The sequence below is a fragment of the Lathyrus oleraceus genome, chromosome 2 (genome assembly GCF_024323335.1).
Source record: "Lathyrus oleraceus cultivar Zhongwan6 chromosome 2, CAAS_Psat_ZW6_1.0, whole genome shotgun sequence".
In the NCBI taxonomy this organism is placed as follows: domain Eukaryota; kingdom Viridiplantae; phylum Streptophyta; class Magnoliopsida; order Fabales; family Fabaceae; genus Lathyrus; species Lathyrus oleraceus.
The window spans coordinates 25,037,501-25,062,582 of record NC_066580.1 but is presented as its reverse complement, the minus strand read 5'-3'; the positions used below and the strand labels follow the sequence as shown (position 1 = coordinate 25,062,582).

The window sequence follows — 25,082 nt, the reverse complement described above, 5'->3', positions numbered from 1 at the left end:
GACTTGTCCACAATAATAAGAATCCCTATACAATGGTCTTTTGAGGTAGTTTGTGAGACCTGCTTACATGAGGTGAGAGACCCTGATGATGATCGATGATGCTTGGTAACAAGCGTATAGTTATTGGCAATCAAGTGTTGAGACTGTATTGAATGTTGTGCTCTTTAGGGTATGGATGATGTGTATCATTTAGGATCTATTGATTAGGATTTTACTTTCTCCCCATGAGGGGAGATGCGCTTATAGAGGCCTATAAGGCCTAGGGTTTGAGTCACCTTAGTGGTCTCAACCTCTCCCTTCCTCTTAGGGGAAGTTATTCATCACCTATTTTCAGGAGTTAGTAAAGACTCCTTCTTTCTTAACTCATACGTCAGAGTTACCTCTAGGTGGGTCTCCGAGTCATCGCCTAGGAGACATGGCTCCTGGCGAGGGCGTCATGGCTTAGGACTTTTAAAAATATAACACTACAAGCTCAATGACTATGGTGTCAAACATGGAGTTGTCCTAGTAAGATGTGAAAATACTAGTGCCATAAACCTCACAAAAAACCTGATACTTCACTCTCAGGATAAACACATTGACGTTAGGCACCATTTTATTAGAGATCATGTTGAAAAGGGCAAATGCGTACTTGATTTTTTAAACTTATCTATTCAACTGGAAGACATTTTTACTAAACCCCTTCCTAAAAAAACTATTTCTTCATAAGAAGTGAATTAGGATTTCTAAATCAATCATGCATGGACTAAAAATCCTATATTTGATATATGCCTATCTACGTGCTTATGTTTGCATCCTTTACTTCGTAGTTTATCTACCTTTTTCATTTCGAAAAAAGGGGGAGAATTATACTCTCAGGGGGAGTAGAGTATACTCTCTACTTAATTTAGGAAGAGCTTAATCACTCCAAAAAAAATATGTTATATCTTTTACTACCTCCTAGAGAGATGCATTTTCATCATCAAAAAGGGGGAGAATGCAGATCTATGTGCTTGCAGGTACAAAGTTGAAAATATCGTTGAAGATTTATCTAAGTTTTGATAACGACAACGATTCTTAAAGTAGGTGGAAATAACTTTCAACCTTGATGATGGTGATCTATCCAAAGAACCATTTCATGTCTCATAAAAAAGAAATTCAATATCAAAAGTGCTTATATAATCAAAAGCAATCCAACAAAAATCTTGAGGCCTCAGATAAAGTGTAAAAGTTCGTCAGGTCATGTTTATCTGTTTGTTTGAGTGACCCGGGTATTATAAAAGTAAGGAAGTATCTTAGAAGTTCTAAGGCAACTAACACACAACTAAAATATTACTCAAAATGGTTTTATCTTGAAAAATCAGTTACTAGGCCAGAGTCAAGTAATTAAAAAAGTTATCCAAAACTTTTTCAAACTATTTTTGAACTAACCAATTGATTGATAAGTTAGGTCAATCGATTGGCAAAACTTTTTTGAGTCAACCAATCGATTGGAGCATTAAGCCAATCGATTGTAAGAGTTCTAATCAATTAACTAAATAATAAGGACAACACATTAATGAATTCAATAGCGTTATATCCAAACTTTCATGTTTAGACTTGCTAATCGATTGTAAATGAGTTATCCAATCAATTGGAGCTTTTTGCCAATTGTTTGAATCATTAATTTGGCCCATGGATTATTTATATTTTTGGTTTTTCAAACTAGTATATAAAGGAGGCACGCCTCCTCTTTATTTCACATCACTTCTCAATGTTTTGTCATTTCTTTAGAATTTATCTCTTTTTCTCTCTCTATAAAAAATATTTCTTTTTCACTTGATACTACCTTAGTGTTGATAAGTGAAATTTTGGTTGTGAGTGTTGGTGTAAGCCCTAGAGGCCAATACATTTTGGTACTTGTATCGAATAATAAAAGGCATTCTCTTTATTATGGTTGATTAATAAAGTCCCTGGAATAGATAGTCCGTTTAATGTATTAAGTGTGACTTAATCATGAGAACACATTAAACATAAGGACAATATTCCTAAAGTATCCGTAGTCGAGCTTTAGTGTAAAGTGGGATAACATTAAAGCATTAAGACTATTATGTTTGTAGACTGATGATCACATCTCATGGATCATGGATAAAGAGTTATCAAGTCTTAAACATAGGTATGAATATTAGGAGTAATATTTATACCGGATTGACCCGCTATGAGAATACTATATAGAAAGTTATGCAAGGTGTCATAAGTTATTCTCATGGTGATAATAGTGTATTCCACTCTTCGACCTGAAACCACTATGGATCCTAGATGTAGAGTCGAGTGCTTTATTGCTGATCCAACGTTGTCCGTAACTGGATAACCATAAAGACAGTTGATGGGTACTCCACGAAGCATGCTGAGGGACATGAGTGACCTAGATGGAATTTGCCCATCCTGCATAACAGGATAAATGTCTATGGGCCCAATATTGAACTGGACAAGGATGACACGGTCTATGCCTTGTGTTCAATATAGACATAAGGGCAAAAGGGTAATTATACACATAATTATTATCACAGAAGGAATTGTCAGATCACATGACATTTTCGTGTCTTGGGTAGCAGTGATGTGTTGCTAGATACCGCTCACTGTTTATTATGTTAAATGTGTGATTTAATATAATTGCCAACGTCACGAAAACCTACAGGGTCACACACAAAGGACGGATTGATGAGAGATAGAGTAACTAAGGAATATCGTAAGGTACGGTACCCTTAAGTGAATTATAGAACATCGTAAGGTACGGTGTACTTGAGTAGAATACGAAATATGGTAAGGTACCATGGGCTTAAGTGATTTTGGGCATATTATAAGATATGGGCCAAAATACACTTAAGTGGGCTTTTTAGCTTGAAGCCCACACAAGTGGTTCTATAAATAGAACCCTTGTGCAGAAGCAAAATTGGCGGTTGCATTATTTTCGTTTTCTCTCTCTCTCTCTCTCTCTCACTCAAAGCCTTCATTCGTACCAGCTAGCACTGAGATTGAAGGAACCCGTTCGTGTGGACTGAGTAGAGACGTTGTCATCGTTCAACGTTCGTGATCGTTTAGTGGATCTGCATCAAAGGGTTTGATCGTCACAAGAGATTTGCATCAAAGGGTTTGATCGTCACAAGAGATCTGCACCAAAGGTTTCAACCGTCACAAGAGGTAAATATTCTATCACTGATCATGACCATTCGTAAGGATCTCTAAAGGAGAAAATTTTAATTTCCGCTGCGTTTTGGACCGCAATTCTCCTTCAGTGGTATCAGAGCCACTTACGAAACCATGACTCGGATAGCTGTTTAATTTTTGTATTAATATGATTAAAAGACAGAAAGAATCAATTAATTAAACGGGCAATTAAATTTGGCATCATGAGTGTATAAGTTGGATGATTGATGTTGACTATGCTTCGGAATCCGACATTAGTATGGTGAAGCAGCGATACATCGATCGTCCATAGGTTACGCAATTGAGACCGATCAACTTATATATGATATAAGTAATCCTAATGCAAAGTACGGTATATGTGATATACTGTTTCTGTTTCATTCATTCGAACACTAAATGATTGTTTTCCTTTGAGCGATCAATGGTCATTTGCTTCGGAATCCGACATTAGTATGGTGAAGCAATGACCTGTTGATCAATCATACTGAATCAACAATCGAGGTGTGTTTGAAGGTCTGAAATTGGCGCATTAGGGTTGGTGACGGCGCAAGGGTTGTGCCGTCAAGGAGTTGTCAATTTAGGGTTTTTGGAACACGTGTGTTGACTGTTTCAAAGTTTGTTAATTGGCCGCGTGAAGCTCGTGTGACAAGCGTAACAAACTGGATGCGTAACGGTCGTAACAAGACGCGTGACGTTCGTAACAGACCCATAGATTGACCTGTGACGGTCGTAACAGACTCACAGAATTTTAGGCATTTCTGTTTTGACCTGTGACGGTCGTAACAACCCTGTGACGCTCGTCACACTCACATTGCCTGTGACGGTCGTCACACGCCTGTGACGGTCGTCACACTCCCAGAGTCAAAATTTTGGGGTTTCTGTTTTGTGTCTGCGCAAGAGTTGTGTGGATGCAAAAACAATGTCCATTTCAAATGAATTGTTCATTAAAATTTTGGACAGGGGCGCTGCCCCTCCAACCCCGCAAGGGCGCTGCCCCTTGACCCCGTCCGCTGATCGGGCAGCGGAACCCCCGGCTAACTCTGCGTAGTGTGATCGGTCGCCGAAATTTCATTTGGTTTTAATTAATTAAAGGAATTAAAATTTAATAATAACAATGTGTTTATTATTATTGCCTTGTGGTGATCAGTTATGGCCTTAGTCTTTCTTTACTTTGTTTTGGGTTTTTTTTAAATACGACCTGCGTGTCGTGCCTCTCCTTTTGATCTCTTAATGTAACTTATTTTCTCATCTCAACCCCTCGTATGTAAAACGAGTTTCTTCTGGAATGTAATACTGTGAAGAAAGAGAAAAAGACAATGTTATGAAGAAAGAGAAGAATTCAAGATCAAAGGAGGACAACCTTGAAGATCTTGCTTGGAGAAGCTTAGAGAAGAATTCAATACTAAAGGAGGACAACCTTGAAGATCTTGCTTGGAGAAGCTTAGATCGTTATTAGGTTAGCTTAGGTTCTCTCATTGGCTTGGGAGAACAATTGCGCTAGGGGCCATAACTGTTTCATTGTGTATGTATGTTGATGCATGTGAATGTATGTTGATGCATGTGAGAGACGATTTATATGATAAATAAGCCGGTGAGATCATAACAATTGCAATTCCCTCAAACTAAAATATTAAGTTTATGCTTTCCAAGTTTTAACACTCATCAAGACTAGTAATGGATAATGTAGGTTTCGCCTACGCGAGGTGCATGATCTATATATTAGTAAGGTGCGATGGGATAATTGTAATATCCAACTGTTAAAACAATGGGTCAAACTTAACTAAACAAATTATAATAAGATTATATATATGTTTAGAAGCAAGAGTTGGGAATAATCCATATGATGGATTGGAATAAGGAGTTATTCACCCAACTGAAATTTTCGAGAGTTGTATGAGATACAACTGGAAGGAGTTCCTACCTAAATAACCTAGTTTTGTGTAATCCGCCTACGCGGACTTAGAACGAAGTGAAATATGGATCTCGACCCACTAGAAAATCTTCCAACGGAATTTTCCGAATCAAATGATGAGGGTCATTTGTTTTGAGTAAAATAGTGGGAGCATATTTGATTAAAGGCCTAATTAAATATGTCAATGATACTTATATTTTCTTAATCCTTATGTAGATAACCATGACAGCAAACACCTCTAACAACATCTTGAGATCAATCCTTGATAAGGAAAAATTGTCTGGGACAAATTTTCTGGATTGACACCGAAACCTGAGGATTGTCCTCAAACATAATAGAAAGCTGTATGTCTTGGAGACACCTGTTCCTGAAGAGGAACCTCCTAGTTCTGCACCTAAGGCAGAAAGAGATGCTTATAAGAAGCATGTCGATGATGCCAATGAAACTGCTTGTCTCATGCTGGATGTCATGAACTCAGAGTTGCAAAAGCAACATGAGAACATGACAGCGTTCGATATGATCGAACACATGAAGATGCTCTATCAAGAGCAAGCAAGGCATGAGAGGTTTGAAGTTTCAAAAACCCTTTTTTTAAGGCAAGTTAGCTGAGGGAGCCCCTATAAGTCCCCATGTGCTCAAGATGATTGGGTATATGGAAAAGCTTGAAAGGTTGAGTTTTCCCCTCGGAAAGGAACTTGCGACTGATTTGGTCTTGCAATCGTTGCCAGATAGCTTCAGTCAATTTGTCCTAAATTTCAATATGATTGATATGGACAAATCTCTTCCTGAACTGCTCGCCATGTTAAGAACTGCCGAGCAGAATCTAAAGACAAAAAGGAAGTCCATTCTGATGATCGAAAATGGAAAGAGACAGAACAAAAGGCCCACCAGGCAGGGTGATAAAGGGAAAGGCAAGGAAGTTGCAAAACCCAGACCCACTATTACTGTTTTGAGGCCTAGTGGAGGCATAACAAAGGCAGGCACCTGCTTCCATTGCGGTAAGACCGGACACTGGAAGAGAAACTACCCAAAGTACTTGGAAGATGACAAAATCTCCATTCACAGGAAAAGGTGAAAGAGCTAATGATCTTTTGGCCCTCATACATAATGATGTATGTGGACCACTGAACATTCCAGCCAGAGGAGGTTTTCAGTACTTCATCACATTTACTGATGATTTCAGTAGATATGGTTATGTGTATTTAATGAAACACAAATCAGAGTCCTTTGAAAAGTTCAAGGAATTCAAGAATGAAGTACAAAACCAACTAGGTAAGAATATTAAAACACTTCAATCAGATCGAGGTGGTGAATATTTAAGCCTAGAGTTTGATGACCATCTGAAAGAGTGTGGGATCCTATCCCAACTCACTCCTCCTGGAACACCCCAATGGAATGGTGTGTCTGAGAGAAGGAATCGAACCCTGTTAGACATGGTCCGATCCATGATGAGTCACGCCGATCTTCCAAACTCCATTTGGGGACATGCACTATTGACAACAGCTTACACACTTAACCGTGTTCCATCCAAAAAGGTTGAGAAGACACCATATGAGATATGGAGTGGTAAGAAACCACATATGTCTCACATAAAGATTTGGGGTTGCGAGGTTTATGTGAAATGACAAGTTTCAACTAAGCTTGAGCCCAAATCTGACAAATGCTTATTTGTGGGGGTATCCTAAAGAAACAAGAGGATATTATTTCTACAATCCTTCTGAGGGCAAAATGTTTGTCGCTCGAACCTGAGTTTTCCTAGAGAGGGATTTTAATTCCAAAGGAATCAGTGGGAGGAAAGTAGAACTTGGAGAAATTCAAGAATCACAAATTATCGATACACCTATGGAGGAATTAGAGCAGGAAACACAAGTGGTTGTGTAAGAGCAACCTGCTCAAGTAGAACAAGACCAGCGTAGGTCAGGCAGGATACGTCACCTACCTGAGATATATGGATATCTGATCAAGGTGATGTATTACTCATGGATCAAGATGAGCCTGTGACCTACTCATGGAATCTTCGCCTTGATGAAACAGTAAAACTGTATGGATTCATCAAGAACGAAGATGAGCCTTGTGTCTACAAGAAGGTTAGTGGGAGCATGATCGTATTCCTGGTATTATATGTAGATGACATATTACTTATTGGAAACGATGTCCCTACCCTGCAACAAGCAAAGTCTTGGGTGGGGAAATGCTTTTCTACGAAGGACCTAGGTGAAGCAACCTATATATTAGGAATCAGAATCTATAGAGATAGATCATGAAATGCTTGGCCTAAGTCAGAGTACATAGACAAGGTGCTGAGACGCTTTAATATGAATGATTCCAATGGTTATGTGTTTTGCTGAAATGGTGGCGCTGTGAGCTTGAAAAGTTCAAAGCAAGATACAGTTACTGATTCTACAACCGAGGCCAAGTATATTGCTGCCTCATATGCAGAAAAGGGAGTTGTTTGGATCAAAAATTCATTAGTGAACTTGGCATAGTCCCTAGCATTGTGGATCCCATTGGTCTCTAATATGATAACAATGGTGCTATCGCACAAGCCAAGGAGCCTAGATCTCACCAACGATCCAAACACATACTTAGGCGTTATCATCTCATTCGAGAGATAATAGATAGAGGAGATGTGAAAATATATAAAGTACCTACACTTGACAATATAGTTGACCCACTGACAAATCCTCTTGCGCAGCAGAAGCATGATGGCCATACTAGATCAATGGGCACACGGGGTATGTCTGATTGGCTCTAGTGCTAGTGGGAGATTGTTGGTGTAAGCCCTAGAGGCCAATACATTTTGGTACTTGTATCGAATAATAAAAGGCATTTTCTTTATTATGGTTGATTAATAAAGTCCCTGGAATAGATAGTCCGTTTAATGTATTAAGTGTGACTTAATCATGAGAACACATTAAACATAAGGACAATATTCCTAAAGTATCCGTAGTCGAGCTTTAGTGTAAAGTGGGATAACATTAAAGCATTAAGACTATTATGTTTGTAGACTGATGATCACATCTCATGGATCATGGATAAAGAGTTATCAAGTCTTAAACATAGGTATGAATATTAGGAGTAATATTTATACCGGATTGACCCGCTATGAGAATACTATATAGAAAGTTATGCAAGGTGTCATAAGTTATTCTCATGGTGATAATAGTGTATTCCACTCTTCGACCTGAAACCACTATGGATCCTAGATGTAGAGTCGAGTGCTTTATTGCTGATCCAACGTTGTCCGTAACTGGATAACCATAACGACAGTTGATGGGTACTCCACGAAGCATGCTGAGGGACATGAGTGACCTAGATGGAATTTGCCCATCCTGCATAACAGGATAAATGTCTATGGGCCCAATATTGAACTGGACAAGGATGACACGGTCTATGCCTTGTGTTCAATATAGACATAAGGGCAAAAGGGTAATTATACACATAATTATTATCACAGAAGGAATTGTCAGATCACATGACATTTTCGTGTCTTGGGTAGCAGTGATGTGTTGCTAGATACCGCTCACTGTTTATTATGTTAAATGTGTGATTTAATATAATTGCCAACGTCACGAAAACCTACAGGGTCACACACAAAGGACGGATTGATGAGAGATAGAGTAACTAAGGAATATCGTAAGGTACGGTACCCTTAAGTGAATTATAGAACATCGTAAGGTACGGTGTACTTGAGTAGAATACGAAATATGGTAAGGTACCATGGGCTTAAGTGATTTTGGGCATATTATAAGATATGGGCCAAAATACACTTAAGTGGGCTTTTTAGCTTGAAGCCCACACAAGTGGTTCTATAAATAGAACCCTTGTGCAGAAGCAAAATTGGCGGTTGCATTATTTTCGTTTTCTCTCTCTCTCTCTCTCACTCAAAGCCTTCATTCGTACCAGCTAGCACTGAGATTGAAGGAACCCGTTCGTGTGGACTGAGTAGAGACGTTGTCATCGTTCAACGTTCGTGATCGTTTAGTGGATCTGCATCAAAGGGTTTGATCGTCACAAGAGATCTGCATCAAAGGGTTTGATCGTCACAAGAGATCTGCACCAAAGGTTTCAACCGTCACAAGAGGTAAATATTCTATCACTGATCATGACCATTCGTAAGGATCTCTAAAGGAGAAAATTTTAATTTCCGCTGCGTTTTGGACCGCAATTCTCCTTCAGTGAGGAAGAAATTTTTGTAAGTGGTCATATTGGTCGTTAAATTCTGAAGAGTGTGATACTCTTAGGAGATTGACTTAGGTTCGTGAGATAAACCAATTATAAAATCTATGTGGTTGGTTTCTTAATCTTTGCCAGAAAAAGCTTTTTTTTTGTTATTGAGATAAGTCATAAATCTCTAATTGGTTCATTAGCTTAGCCATGGGTAAAAGTTGATATTGGTTAGGGATAAGTCTCTAAGAAAATCAATGTTAGATTGTATTAAGGTTCATGGGCATAACCTTTAAAAGTTCAAAGTTTCTAGTCAAACTCTCAAGAAGACCTTTTAGGGATAAAACTAGGGAACCGTTCAACCAAACCTGTATAAATCTTTGATGCAATCTCTCTAACCTCATCCTTTTAATTTCTACAATTTACTTTCAGCTTTTTCCCCCCGCTATAAATCACTCAATCAAAATTACTAACACGATCTTAATTGATAAAGATATAAAATTAATCACGAATTTTAAATACCACAACTCACCCCCCCCCCCCCCCCCCCCCCCCTCTTGTGCTTGAAGTCACTTGTCCAACAACACCTAGTTTTACTTTTAATTTGCCTAAGTAATTAGAGAGTTATCATTTAAATTAGTGAGCTTCACATCAAGGAATTGAGTGTAGTAGTCTTGTTAATTTGTCGTGTAATTATCGCATTATTATTATTCATATGATACACATTCATCAACAAGTATAATTAGGGAATTCAAAATAAAGATCTAATCGCGTTTCTTTATCGAACTTTACCCCGAGACATTTCTCTGAGTTGTTTTCATACCGACCATAATTAAAACCCCATTTTTTAATCTTTAAACCGCATTAGTATAACCTTATTCAAATTCACAATCCTTACGAAGATGAATTATTTTATTACTTCGACGAGACTAGTACACTTGTTAGTTTAGTCTTCAATCGGAAGGGCTACTTCTCGATAGAAGCGGTCTTTCCATATTAGACTACTTGATCCGGCCAAATTTGTTCCTTGGAGATAGTTAAAAGACAATGAAAATGTTCCAATTGTTGTAAGGCATTATCAAACGATTACAACACTTCCTCAAGGGTAGAACTCGTATAGTCGGCCAATTTCTTTGTCAATGAAGAGTTATGAGGGAACAAAGACTCTAATTCCCTTTGAGCAGATGTCAAGCTTCCCCATATAGAAACAAGATTCTGGTTCTTCTTCTCCATGATCTTCACCATATGACTCACCTGACCAGCAAGAGAGTCAGTAAGATTAAGAGGGATAAAATCATCCATCATTCTGGTAAGAGAGATATAAGCTTTCTCTACTTCTTGCAAGTATTTATCCTGTTGAAGATTCAGTTTGCGAACACCCTAATCCAGTAGTTGTTTCTCAGCATGGTGTGAGTAGGAACAATGAGCCTCCAGGTGGCTAGATCCACCAAAGGCTAAAGTTGTAGAAGCATGCCAGGTAGAGAGAGCCAAAGTAGCCAATTCTTCTTCCAGAGCAGGCCCTGACAGATTAGCCAAATAAGAACAGTTCTCGTCCGAGGGAGAAGATCGACTACCCTCGATAAAATGGGAGATAAAACCCATCAATAGTGGAAGGGGATTTAGACCCTGAACACTCAGTAAAGTCGGTAGGTCTTCAAAATAGCATCACTTTTGGTCAGATGTATTCCTCGCCTTATAAGTCAGAGTTGTAGTTCATTATCCATATGATGTGCATACGATTTGAGATAAAGAATATATGTCTTGGATATGCATATTAAAAATAAAAAGATCTTGGAAGTTCTAAAACTTACCAAAGATGATCCTTCTCTCTTCCCAAGAGTAGGCTCCTATCAGCAGTGGACGTCAATAAGGCACCTCAAGCGCTTCTTTTCGAATTCCTCCACGAGGGTACCTTTTTTGAAGTATCCCATATTACGGATAAAATTCATCAACTTGCCTTTTTGGTACAAAGCCTTGTCAGAAAGAGCCTTTTACTTGTATATGTAGGTATTGTTCCCCATAAAAAAGTGACCCTCAGTCCAGTACTTAGGGAACATATCAACACATCTTCCCTCCACTCCACCTCCAATGGCTCAAACCGTAGCATGCACTTCGGGGCCAATGGGAGCGACTAGGAAGAATCGATCTTTGAAAGGTTGTAACTTTGAAAGATGTTCAAAGCAGCACACAATTGGTTCTAAACATATATATCCTCACCGCCTCGGGCCCGAGTCACGACAACATTTAAAGAGATGAAAGAAAAGGGTCAACGAGGGCTTTCCTTTCAGATATTCACACCAATACTGGTAAACCTTCATATATGCCCAACTAGCATAATGAAGTTGTGAAGGATCCATCACCAAATTCTTCAGAACTTCTATCTCAAAGGCAATGAAAGAAAGACGAAGATCCATGATGGAGAAAGTACACTCATAAAAGGTAATGGCGCAATCGTCATACTTGTCAATAATTCTTTAATCCTCGATAGGACTCGAGATTCCCTAGTAGGAAGACAAGCCAACATCGATAAAGGTGTCGTCAAAACCACCAATACTACAAAAAGCATATATGATAACGGTTGTAAAATACATATAATGATGGTTGTACGACTATGGTGATAAACTAGGTAGTGCGATATATATCACAACAACTATCTTACAAATTTGTTTTTATACATATTTTGGTCATTGGTTCGAAACCCAACAAATGCAATTTAAATAGAATAAAATGAACATTTCACCATGGTTATGAAAGATAACCATTGTTGTATGTATACATGAGTTTATTATAAAATATATGGGTTGCTTGTTTTTCCCTACACCTCACTAAACAAATACAACCATTCAAATTGACATAGAAGATAATAATCCGATAAATTAAATTATTCTTGAAAAACATCTTAAACGAACCATAGCTTTTGGAATTTCATGCATCTCATAACTCATCTCTCGCTCTTTAACATATAGAATTTGGTTCAATGACCTTAGTTCGTCATAACAACGGTTCATTCTCTTCTTGTTATATTGAAAAGCATCAATTTGTTGACTAGTTTGGATTCATCATCATTGCCATCATAATAATCATCATCATTTAAAATAATAATGATGTTGATAGTGAGGACGATGAGCCAGAATTAGTCAACAAAATTACGCTTTTCAAAATAAACTAGAAGATAAGGAATAAATGCTATGAATAACTTTTGTTATTGAACCACATTCTGTATGTTAAAGAGCAAGAGATGAAATATGAGATGCATGCAATTCGAAAACCATTGATTGATCTAAGTTGGTTTAAAATATAAGTTAATTTTCATATTATTATTTTCAAGATCAATTTAAATGAATGCATTTTCAATGAAGAGTTTGTGAAACAAAAAATCAACATACGATATAATAAATTCAACTGGATCTTCTATCAATCTGCATAAAAAAATTAACATTGTAAGATTCACACAAATAAAATATTGTTAAGTCGCAAGAAGGTTTTTTCTTGTGATTAACAATGTTTTTTTTTGTTATGAGAAACATTTATAAACAACAACAACATACAAAAATATTTATCAATATTTATCAACAAAACAACAATAACATACAATAATATATTAACTCATAAAATGTTTCACGAACGTACCTTTTAATGAAAAGATTCATGGAAAATGAAGACGAAGAAATGATCTACTTATCTTAGAATTAACTGAAGTTGGTCTACTTTGTGTTTCCATGAAGAAAAAATAAAAGTCGGATGAAGCTTCGTCAATAGCTTCATTCTTCTTGTATTGTTTCTCCATAACAACACAAACCATTTATGAACCACACCCATACTTTGTGACTTAGTATTATTTTTTTTTTGATCTAAGAAACATTTATCAACAACAATAACATACACAACATTTATCAACAAAACCACAATAATATACAACAACATATCAACCCATAAAATGTTTCACGAACATACCTTTCATTGAAAAGATTCGTAGAAAATGAAGACGTTCTTCTTATATAGTTTCTCCATAGTAGCACATGGAACAAAGGTGGTAACTCAGATAACCCAAAAAACACGAAAATTATGTCAGGTGAAAGCAGGACGATAAAGAAGAAAGCGTATGAAAAACAAAGATATATGGAAGAACCTATACACAGAAAAATGGAATAAAGTGTATGAATAACATGGAAGAAAGCTTATGAAAAAGAAAAAGAATGATGAAGCGTGTGAACTTGACTACCTTTTAATATGAAAGACTATGAGGACGATTTTACTGCATATGAAAGAGAGAGATGTTAGGGTTTTATTTTAAGAGTGACAACTATTCTGCACGAAAGCTTGATAACTTCACTTACATATATGTAAAACTTATAACCATGACTGTTAACAAAAACCATAATAAAATGTAAGTACTATTCATAACGGTTCCTGGTAATAAATATTTTAATATTAATATATTTATAAGCCTATAAAATAACAAAAAATTCAGGCGGTTGTTATTCAACCCTTAGTATGTTAGCACATACACACCAAAATATGAGAAGAACAACTAGAACAGCATCCACGGATACACAAGCATTAGATATGTTATTGTACATAAGTTCAATGAGGTTATAGAGCCTTTAAAAATAGAAATAAAATATACCCAGATACAAGGGTCATCAAACTGAAAGAAAAACTTAACTCTTTAGGATCAAAGTCTCTTTTTACCATTGAAGCCTTCAGTCTTCATGCCTAATCGAATCCAAGAAGTTATCCTAGTCTTTATTTGAATCGGAGTTACTTGATTCCATTAGCTCTTCAACAACAACTTCTATCTTTCTTATCTTCTCAGGATTCAAATTGGTGATTATTATCTTCTTAGTGTTAGGTGACCCACTAGAAGTTTCAACAATGGTGATGTTATTCCTAACATCTCCTGCTTCCTTAGCCTTATTTAACCAAAACTCAATCATATCACCAACATCCTTATGAACCTCAATTTCTTTGATATGTACGCTCCCACTAGATTGGTTAGATAAATATTCAAAATTTTGATTCATGTTGAGAGGAAGAGGTTTATGAAGACGAGTTTGTTGCATGTGAAAGAGAGAGATATGTTAGACTTTTGTTTTGAGAATGACGACTATTTTGTGAAAAATCTTGATAACTTCGCTTATATATTTGTAAAATTTATCACCGTAGCTGTTAACAAAAACTATAATAAAATGTAAGTACTATTCACAACGGTTTCTAGTAATATATATGGTAATAAGTATTTTAATATTAATATATTTATAAAAGTATAAGGACAAACCCTTTTTTTTAACAAAAAATACAAAAAAAATCTTGGTGCTGGGAATCGAAGCAAGTAATTTTTCATCAATCAGGAGTATTCTTCTGTGATTTCTTAACCATAATGCACTAACTTTTCAGATACAAGAAGTGAGAATACAAAGGAAAAAGGAGATTGCGAACCTAAATAAATAACTCAAAGGAAGTAGTAATGATTTTTCAGAAACTATTATCTAACATGCAAAAGAGTCTACCAAACATGTCAAACCACTCACACATAAAACTTGAGTGTTTCAGTTTCCAAGAATTGCAACGATGACACTTTCGAAAAGACATTTGAAGTATGGAGCATTAAATGCACGAATTCCCAAGAAAATGAGACGTTTTCCTTTCGCCCGTCCAAAGGTGATTAGCGAAGTAGTCGACATCTGAGGCTGACATGACAAGCCCTCGTCTTGCTACACACGAACAAGGGCTTGAGGGGAAACTCTTGTGGGCTGATCATATCAACTCTTGTGGGTTGATCATATGCGCTAAATTGAGGTAACCAATTTCAAATTCAATTTCACATTTCTCTTCTTTCTCACATATTGACTTGAATGTTGGAATGCTAACTTTGCAAGCCCTCTCGTTCCATCGCATCTGAAGCCTTGGACCTTCGTCACCACAGTTTCTCAACTCATTTATGTTTTCTGAACGAAACATAAATGAAAAAAATTTCTATATATATTTTATCAACATTCATTTTTGTCACACAATAAATTTAGTCCAATTTTATCATTAGTTTTTATTTAACATGTCCATAAGTTATTGCAAAAGATAACGTAAAAAAATATTATGCGTTTTTAATTAAAAAATTAATTTTAAAAATTAAAATAGGACTTCCAAATTATTTGAGACAACCCTAATAATAAGAATTATTAGTCTAAATGGTTAAAAATTGAGGTGTTGGATTGTATAAATATAAATAGAGTGTTTATTAAATAATAACATTATATATATATATATATATATATATATATATATATATATATATATATATATATATATATATATATATATATATATATATATATATATATATATATATAATAGTCATGATAAAATGACACCAAGGTGTCAAATTTAATAACATAACTCATCTGATAACTCTTTACATATAACAAAATTTATCATTAAAGTTATTATCATATAGATCATCTATATAAAATTTAACATCAATCGAAAATCATTTGATATGTCAACAAAATTCATAAAAATTAACGCCTTACAAAACTTTAACAAAATTGTTAATTTTGATCATTCTCTTTAACATATCAAATGATATTTGATTGATGTTAAATTTTATAGAGATGATCTATATAATAATAAATTTCAATCCAATGGTGATTTTTTTTATACGAATATATGATAAAGAATTATCGAAAATGTCATATTATTAAATTTGACACATTAATATCATTTGATCTGATCATATATAAACTCTCTTAAAATATCTTCAATGATGATATCTATGTGAGTTTCATAAACAAATGATTAACTATTTTTTATATTGGAGAAATTTAACATGACAAATTAAGTCTAATACGAGATACATTATCATTATTCATATTTAGTTCTTAATAAAATATTTTATCATCCATTAGACAAAACATCTATGAGTGGTTGATGTATGAAATTATTTTGTAGAAATCATTTTATTAATATTGTACAAAATTCAATATATATATATTTTTATTGAAAAAACTATTAAAAATGCTCTTAAAGAGCTAAAATTAGAAACTGTTGTGAATATTCCTAATATAATTTGTGAAGGAATGTGTGTTAATTATCATATTTGTATTAAATTTTATTAAAGTATTTTAAAAAGGGTAAAAGTTATTATTTATTAAATCGATATTAATAATCAGAGAAAAACTATTTAAACACAAAAAAAAACGCATACATCATATATAAATACAGTTTTTTTTTAATTCATAAACACAAGGTCTATTTGATAGATAATTTATTTGTAATTTATATCACAAATGTTTATTAAAATTAGGGCTAGAAATGAACCAAACCAATTCGAAAATAGTTTGAGATTCGATTCGATAATTAATTCGTTGGACTTGGTTTATGAACCAAATGAGTCGAACTTGAGCTCAAAACTAAGTTCATAAAATAAATGAGTTGAACTTGAGCTATGTATAGTTCGACTCGTTAGGTTCATGAGTCGACTCGGTTATATATATATATATATATATATATATATATATATATATATATATATATATATATATATATATATATATATATATATATATATATATATATATATATATATATATATATATATATATATATATATATATATATATATATATATATATATATATATATATATATATATATATATATATATATATATATATATATATATATATATATATATCAATAGTATCATTTAAAAAAATAATGTATAGATTTTAACCTTTTAACTTATCAAATTAAATATTTTAAAAAATACTTGTGACATTTTTTTATACAAAGTAAAATACTTCTGATATATGAATTTTAATGTTGTGTTGGTATTCTGATATATGAATTTAATTGGCTTAAAAATTATCCCCATCCATCTTGGAGGTTATCCTTTCCTTACTAGCTATGACAGTAAATCAGTTGACCGTTGGTGTAATGAAGATTGAAGTTGAATAATCATTTTGTGATGGGAATGTATCAATTTCTAATAGTTTTTGTTGTACTGTTTTATTATATTTGTAATAGTTTTTGAGACAAACTTAAACTCAAAAAGAATAGTTCTTGAATTAGACTTTTAAATTTATCTCTTGAAAACTTTATTTTGTTTTAATATTTTTCCTTTAAAAAGAATAATTTAAAATGTCAAATATAATAAAAAAATTTAAACTTTAAAAAATGACTTTTTAGTCCATGAAGTAAACAAACTGAATCTAACGAACTGACTCCTAACGAGTTGAACCGAGTTGTTCAAGAACTTAAAGCGAGTCGAGTTCGAGCTTAAAAAAAAGTTCGTGTCGAACTCGAGTCAAGTTTCGAGCTAAACCAATTTTTATCGAGTCGAGTCGAGCTGACGACGGGTTCAACTCGACTCGACTCATTTCCATCCCTAATCAAAATAAACGTTTATATAAATAAATTTATTTAAATTATATTTATAACAAAAGATATTTGGTAATATGTTGTTGGTATTTCTTTGTAATAATTATTTAGAACTAAATTTAAATCATGCACAAGTTCATTTCAAACACGTTTTTCTCGACCTATGAAAACTATTTCAGAAAGTATCATTTCTATCAATTTAATATCAATTTTAGTTAGACAGAGAAAATAGTCATAAAGTTGCACTCTTCTTTCTCTTAAATAACACATAGAGTCATACTAATACAGTCAACAAGTTTTTGAGCACATGTTTGTGAAGATGATATGCAATAGTACACCTATTTGAGAACGTTTTAACATGTGCAATCTATTTGGAAACTTTGTCAAATTGTGTTATAAATAGTTTTACTTAAATGGAAGTTAGGTTCGATCATCATATTAGGTTGGTTTTATTACTAGTATTGTGGCATATTATCCGTTTTGGAAAAGTTAGGTCCATTATGTTATTGAAACGCATCACTAATTAAAATGTAGTTTGAACAATTCATACCATCTATGTTTAGTTGTTACTTTGAATTTATAGAACAAAGGGATGGATCAAGATACAAATACAATCCAAATTATAGTTCTAAATTGAATACAATTTAATGATTAATATTTTTATTTTATTAAAGGGAGGAGAAGAGAGAGATTTTAATTACAAACATGTTTGGTTCATAAGGGAAAATGAGGTATTTTGAAACTAATTTACTTTTTTATCCTTGTAATTTTATCATAAGAATCCTTATATTTTCAATTCATAAGTTGAACACAAATTTATTAACGAAATATAAGAATATTTATCATTCATAAACTTAAAGTTTTTTAACAAAATATATATATTGAATAAGAGAAGATTATAAAGTATTTTATAAAAACATAACAATAATAATATATAATTTTAAAAAATAACTGAATACAATAAAATTTTAAAAAAATTATTATATAGAAAATTTTTAAAATAATTAAAAAATGATACCAAAATTTAAAAATTAATAATTAAAAAATGATATCAAAATTTAAAAGTTAATAAATAAAAAATAATAAAAAGAATAAAATAAAAAACACGAAAACAAAATAAATATATATATAATCATTATAATGAAAATAAAAAAAGTTTATGTGAAACCATAAAATTAAAAATGTTGATTTACAAAAATGCAAGCAACCATGATTGTAGGTGATGAACAAAACATAAAATTACTCTACGAGGAATTATGATCCCCTCCCCTTCTCTCCCCTTTCATGAAATATTGAACCAAACACTTTAAAATATTTTTTCTCTCACATCCCCTCCAAAAAATCCGGAATCCAACAAACTCGATAATCTATGGGAAAGATAAAACCATATTAATTTAAAACAAAATCGGATTGACATAAAATGTATGAAATTGATTTTTTTAGTCACTTTATTAAAAAATATTAATTATTGCATTTTAAAACATATATTTAAATAATTTTATTTTAAAACAAAAGTATCATGACTTGTTGATGATAGATTTTTTTTATTAGAATATTTTGAAATAAAACTCAAATATTTAATAACAATTATTTAAAAGAAATTATGTTTTAAAAAAAATGATAAGTACTACACATTATGATCACTATTATAAGCAACAACAACAAATTTAAATTAATTGAGTAATTAATAATTGATGTATCTGATATATAATGATGACCAAATATATTATTTATTAAATGAATCCCAAAAAGTTTTTTTTATTATAGTAGTGACCGGAGGGTGTACATGATATGAAATAAAAAATAAAAATAAAATATAGAGTTTTGTGAAGTGATAAAAATATAAATTGGGAAGTGGAAAAGTTTTTACATTGTTTTTTGGTGTATCAGAATAAGCTATTGAAGAAGTCAATGTTACGAAATGCTTGCATAATAATAGGACGAGTCGGATAACCTGAAGGTGAATTAGAACTCATCTCGACTCGATAATGGATCTATATTTGAATTGTCTTTTTATCTTTTTTATATGAGACATGGATGAGACCAACCCAAACTATTGGGTTGGAACGGATCTTTGGATTGAGTTTGATCTAGCTAGAGGTGTAATAGTTTGGCTTGGATAAATATTCAATAAAAAAAGTTCCACATCACTCAAATCTACATCAATTTGGTTCGGTTTGATTTTCACTATTTTTAAAAAATAAAACTGAACCAAATTAATCGATGATCTAACAAATCGTCTATCCTTGGCAGATTCTTCTTTACTAATAACACTGGAGCTCCCCATGGTGAGACACTTGGTCGGATGAAATGCTTGGTTAACAACTCTTCCAATTGATCCTTCAACTCTCTCAACTCGAGTGGCGCCATACAATACGGAGAAACGGAGATTGGAGCCGTCCCAGGTATCAGATCAATAGAGAATTCCACTTCCCTTTCGGGAGGAAGAGAAGTGATATCCTCAGGAAAAACTTCCAGAAATTCACAAACGATAGGAATTTGTGTGACATTCAGATTGTCTCTAGATTCCTTGGTGAGAACCAAGAGAACTGACTTTTCCTTCTCAAATAAGAAATTAACCATGCCAACCGTACCTTCCAAGATAGTAGTTAATGCATCCTTTGGAGTAGCTTCACTAGACGAAATGATAATCAACTTCTCTTCACATCCAATAAACACCGAATTAGAGGAAAGTCAATCCATCCCCAAAACCACATCAACCTTCTTAAGTGGTAAACAAATGAGATCAATCTGGAAAATTCTACCATTCACCGAGAGCGAACAATTTTCACAAATCAACGGTGTCTCAACCACATCATCCATTACGGTAGTAACCACCATAGGAGGAGACAAGGGAATTGCTTGCAAGCCAAGACGCTTCATGCACTGAATTGATACAAAAGAGTGTGTTGCCCCACAATCAAACAATACAAAACAAGGATGATCATTGACGAGACACGTACCAGCGATTAAGGTATTGTTGCTCTTAGCCTTCCTTGCATCCAAAGTATAAACTCGACCGGTGCTCCTCCCCTGCATCTGATTCTTATTATGAGGACAATCTGTAGCCATGTATCCCTCCCTCTGACAAGTAAAACACTTAATTCCACTTCCAACACATCTTACAAAATGAGACCTCTTACATACTTGACATTGCGGAGGATGGTTAGGTCTTGCATGTTGCACTTGTTTTCCCCTGAAAGCTTGAGTTCTAGGCCTAAACTGGTTACCTGGCCTCCCTTGGTCCTTCTGTCCACTCCTATACTGATCCCTTTCTTCTTAAACTTTCTTCAAACTGTTCTCAGCCACATAACATTACCTTAACAATTCATCATAAGTAGTGAATTCCCTTTGAGAAACACTATGAGAAATTTCACCTCTTAGACCAAAAAGGAATTTACCGATCTTCCATTTCTCATGTGGTGCATACGCGGCCTGTCTAGAATAAGCAGCTTTATCTTTGAACTTCTTAGCATACACAACTACTGTCATAGTACCCTGTCTAAACTGCTGAAACTCAAATTCTTTCCGAGTCCTCAAAGAGATAGGAAAATACTTATCCAGGAAAGTAGTCTTAAAATTCTCCCAATCTCTAGGTACCCCTTGATTGGTCATAAGAGTCGACGCACTCTCCCACCATCTCACAGCGGGACCCTTCATCATGTGAGAAGCAAACACAACCTTATTCTCTTCACTACAATGCACTACCTGAAAAATCCTTTCCATGCTGGTTATCCACTCATGAGCTTTCACGGGATTTAATCCACCATGGAACTCAGGAGGATTCATGCGAAAGAAATCCCGGAAACTACCACCTACAGCTTCTTGTGGAACCCCTTGAGGATGAAGACCACCATTCCACTGTTGCATCATTTGTTGCATGAATTGATTCTATTGTTGTTGCATCTTTTGCACAAACTAGGGTCATTGAAAACCTTCACTACCACTTGGTGGTTCAGAGTGTGAATTCTGAGTTCTAGGTCTACCATGACCTCTGCGTCTGTCGGCCATGATCCTGAATGTCATACAAATAGAATTAAGTTGATCAGGCTCAATACTATGAATATAACACCGAGGACAATGATGACAACCCACATATGAGGCAGAAAGAAATACTTATAATATCTCATGGCTAGGTCGAGGATACGACCTGCTCTGATACCAATTGTAACACCCACATATAATACATGTCTATAATACATATTATACATAGTATAATACTGGTACTGAAATACATAAGCGCCTAGAGGCAACAGTGTACATATTTACATGTCCAAAAGAAACATAACATGGCACAAAACGTACACAAAAGTGCCCAAAATAAAAACTAGGAGCTAGATCATTATACAATGATCTCAAAACTATATACACAATGGAGTAGCCATCCACACATCAGGTAAACAAGACATAACTCTATCTTGTCCTTACCCTTCGCCTGCTCAGAACCACCTGAAAAATAATCAACAACATGGGATGAGATAATAACCTCAGTGGGTTCCATATCTTATGGATCCACTCGACTATATAGGATTTTCTAATCAATATCCAACTTAAGTCAACAAGGGAGAGAAGACTTAAGTGATGGGGAACTAACTCGCAATGTATGGCAACATGCACCTGAGTTCTCGCAACTCAAAACAAGATCATTATTCAGATTCAAGAAACACCAATCCCTAAGCAGACCTATGTCTAGGGCAAGCTGTCGCACCTCGAAAAATAAGAACACAGCCTAACGAAACGCAATCGCACGCTCGCATGATGGACTAAACAGAGTCGCCATTGAACATATATTTATTCCTAAAAAGGAAAGGGGAAATATCGATAAAACCCAAGAAAGAACGACAAAGATTATGGTCGTCGCAACCAAATTAGGGTTCGGGAGTCAATTACGCAAGGGGAAGGTATTAGCACCCCTCACGTTCGTTGTACTTAACAGGAACCATTAGGTTAATTACGCGCGTTAGTCTTAGCTTGAAATGTTAGGCTTCTCAAGTTATTATGAAGGAAAGAATAATAGGATCAAAAGAAAAGAGAAGATATTTTTGAATTTTTGCAACAAAGGGGACTAAACCTAAGTTTTTTATTAATGGGCCTGACAAGATTTCACAATCCTGCTCCTATGTATCTCAATAAAGAACTCAAGGCTTACGTAGTTCTGGGTAAAAAATGTTTGTTTGTTGGTCGATTTGAGCAAAAGCTATCTTGTATTAATCGACGAGAAATATTGTTTTACCCAAAACAGATGAGGAGTGGACGTATACAACACAGCAAATGGATTTACAAATCAACATTCGAAAAAACGTCACTTATCTCAGCTCAACAATTGTGGATGAAGCATTGTTTTGCATCATCTTAAGACAAGATGTTTTTCGTTTATGAAAAGGTTTTGAAGATCACACGGCGGCGAAAAGAAGAGTTTTGATTGGTTAAATATATTTTTGGGCTTGAAAGACGAGTATTTATGACTTGCAAGCTCTTACAACTTGGATCTAATACTCGGGACTACGTCTGGACCTTTCATCCAGGTAATCTTTTTCTTTCAATTTTATTGAAAAAAGAAGTTTGAATATTTACAAGTATTTTGAAGAGAAGACGAATACTTATGGCTTGCAAGCTCTTATAACTTGTGCCTAATATTCGGGATTACGACTGGATATTTCATCCAGGTAGCCTTTTTCTTCCAACTTACTTATGAAAATGATTTGAATATTTACAAGTATTTTGAAGAGAAGACGGATACTTATGGCTTGAACGCTCTTGCAACTTAAATTCAAAGATTTTTTGAACTTGAAGACTAACCGCTCAAAGGTCCTTGTTTGTTGACAGAAGACTAACCGCTTCAATCCACTATTTGGAGAAGAAGATTGTCCCTTTCACTCTCAATCTTATTCCGAAGGAAAGACGCAAATTCTCACATCCATCGTCTTGTATATTTTGGTTGAAGCTCAACCAACATTCCTTATATAAGGGGGTTCGTGAGTCTTTCCTGCTAAAAGCTCTCAAAGTATTATTGAAAACATTCAAATTCAATTCTTGGGGAGAATAGTAAGTCATTTTGTTTTGACGAACCTTTATAATTCTTGGTGTCCTTCTTTTTCCTTAAACTCTTTTAATCTCTGCAATTTATTTTGTGCTTTTTAATTTTTTCTACTACCAAATTTTTCAAAATATTTTTTAACTGATTTAATTCCTAAAAAAAACTAAAATCAATTTTTTTCAAACCACGCAATTCACCACCCCTCCCCTCTTCTTGCTTGTCAAGTCTAAGTCCAACATATTTTACTCACCTTAAAAGTATATTTCTCTCCCTTTATCATAGTCAAAAAGGTATAGGATAATTAAAAAACATAAATCCCATAAAAAAGGAACAAGTTACCTCATAGAGATGGACATAATCAATCTAAAGGAATATAAAATAGAATCTAAGATTTTTTTTTCTTTCCACGGAAGACAATATCCAGTTTTGAAATCAATAATTTTGTTGTCTACTTCTTTCCTTAAATTTTCAATATGCATGATCTATAAAAACTGTAATGTAAAATCCTTGACTTCTTTTCTAAAAGATAATGATTATGGAAGAATTCATACATATTACGTTTAGTAAACTAATTCCTTGTAGTTTGAAATAAAGGTTGTTAATTTTTCTGATATCCTTTAAAAAAAACATCCTTGAAAGATGACAGTCAGGGAAAAAAAACATATCAAAAAAAATTTAAATTTCAAATGGAGAGATCCAAGTTAAAGAAGTTAAACTAAAAGAATTAATGTCTATCTTAAGAATGAAAGACTATTAAGGATCATCCCCTTAAAATGTTAAGATATTTCTAAAAAAAATGTATATCTAGACTCCCTTAACAAGCTATGATCATGTGGCTTTTGTTTTAACAAATTGAGACCCAAAAAAATTGATGAAGTTATTGAACTCTTGCTATACAAGAAAGATTAAATCAGTCGAAAGAAACAATTGCGAACTCAAAGCTAGTTGAGTAATTGGAGTGTTAGTGGATTATTCGCAACAAGTTTGATATTTTTGAAAATACTTTAACAAACAAAACAAGACTTGCAAAATATTACAATAAACAACAAAGCATATGCAGAGTGAAACAATAAAACATATTTATTTATAACCATCACCCGAGTAATAATAGTTAAATATTTTGATAAATATTATTATTAATTATTAAACCAAATTACTTGTTAATTAATAAAAAATATTATTTTGAAAAATTATTTGTTTATTAATATCAACAAATCTGCTAACTAAATGAGTTAAAAGAACATTGGTAACTAATGTCAAATTATATATTTTTAACAAAATATCTAAACTTTAAAAAATACAAATCCCTGACTTAAAATCAATGCCAGATTATATATTATTATATTATACATCTAATAGTTATATAAATTATAACTGACCAAGTATAAATAAAGGAAAGAGAATAATTGATAAAAGAAAAATCCA

At 33.8% G+C, this 25,082-nt stretch overlaps 2 protein-coding genes across 2 annotated transcripts; both read right to left on the bottom strand.

Moving 5' to 3' along the window:
• Positions 1-19,813: 19,813 nt before the first annotated feature.
• On the bottom strand, positions 19,814-20,692 carry LOC127121720 (uncharacterized). Its single transcript, XM_051052166.1, has 2 exons — positions 20,386-20,692; positions 19,814-20,280 (listed from the first exon to the last, which is right to left on the bottom strand). The coding sequence occupies exons 1-2, from the start codon at positions 20,690-20,692 to the stop codon at positions 19,814-19,816; spliced, it is 774 nt and encodes a 257-aa protein (XP_050908123.1).
• A 243-nt stretch (positions 20,693-20,935) lies between these two features.
• Positions 20,936-21,493, bottom strand: LOC127121719 (uncharacterized). Its single transcript, XM_051052165.1, has one exon. The coding sequence runs from the start codon at positions 21,491-21,493 to the stop codon at positions 20,936-20,938; it is 558 nt and encodes a 185-aa protein (XP_050908122.1).
• Between the last annotated feature and the right edge of the window lie 3,589 nt (positions 21,494-25,082).

Excerpts from the sequence above, each read along its gene's own strand:
- LOC127121720 (XM_051052166.1), bottom strand. The coding sequence starts at position 20,692 with ATGGCTACAGATTGTCCTCATAATAAGAATCAGATGCAGGGGAGGAGC. Across the intron at positions 20,281-20,385 it reads TTGTTCGCTCTCGGTGAATG|AGAAGTTGATTATCATTTCG; the intron begins GTAGAATTTTCC and ends TTGGATGTGAAG.
- LOC127121719 (XM_051052165.1), bottom strand. The coding sequence starts at position 21,493 with ATGATGCAACAGTGGAATGGTGGTCTTCATCCTCAAGGGGTTCCACAA.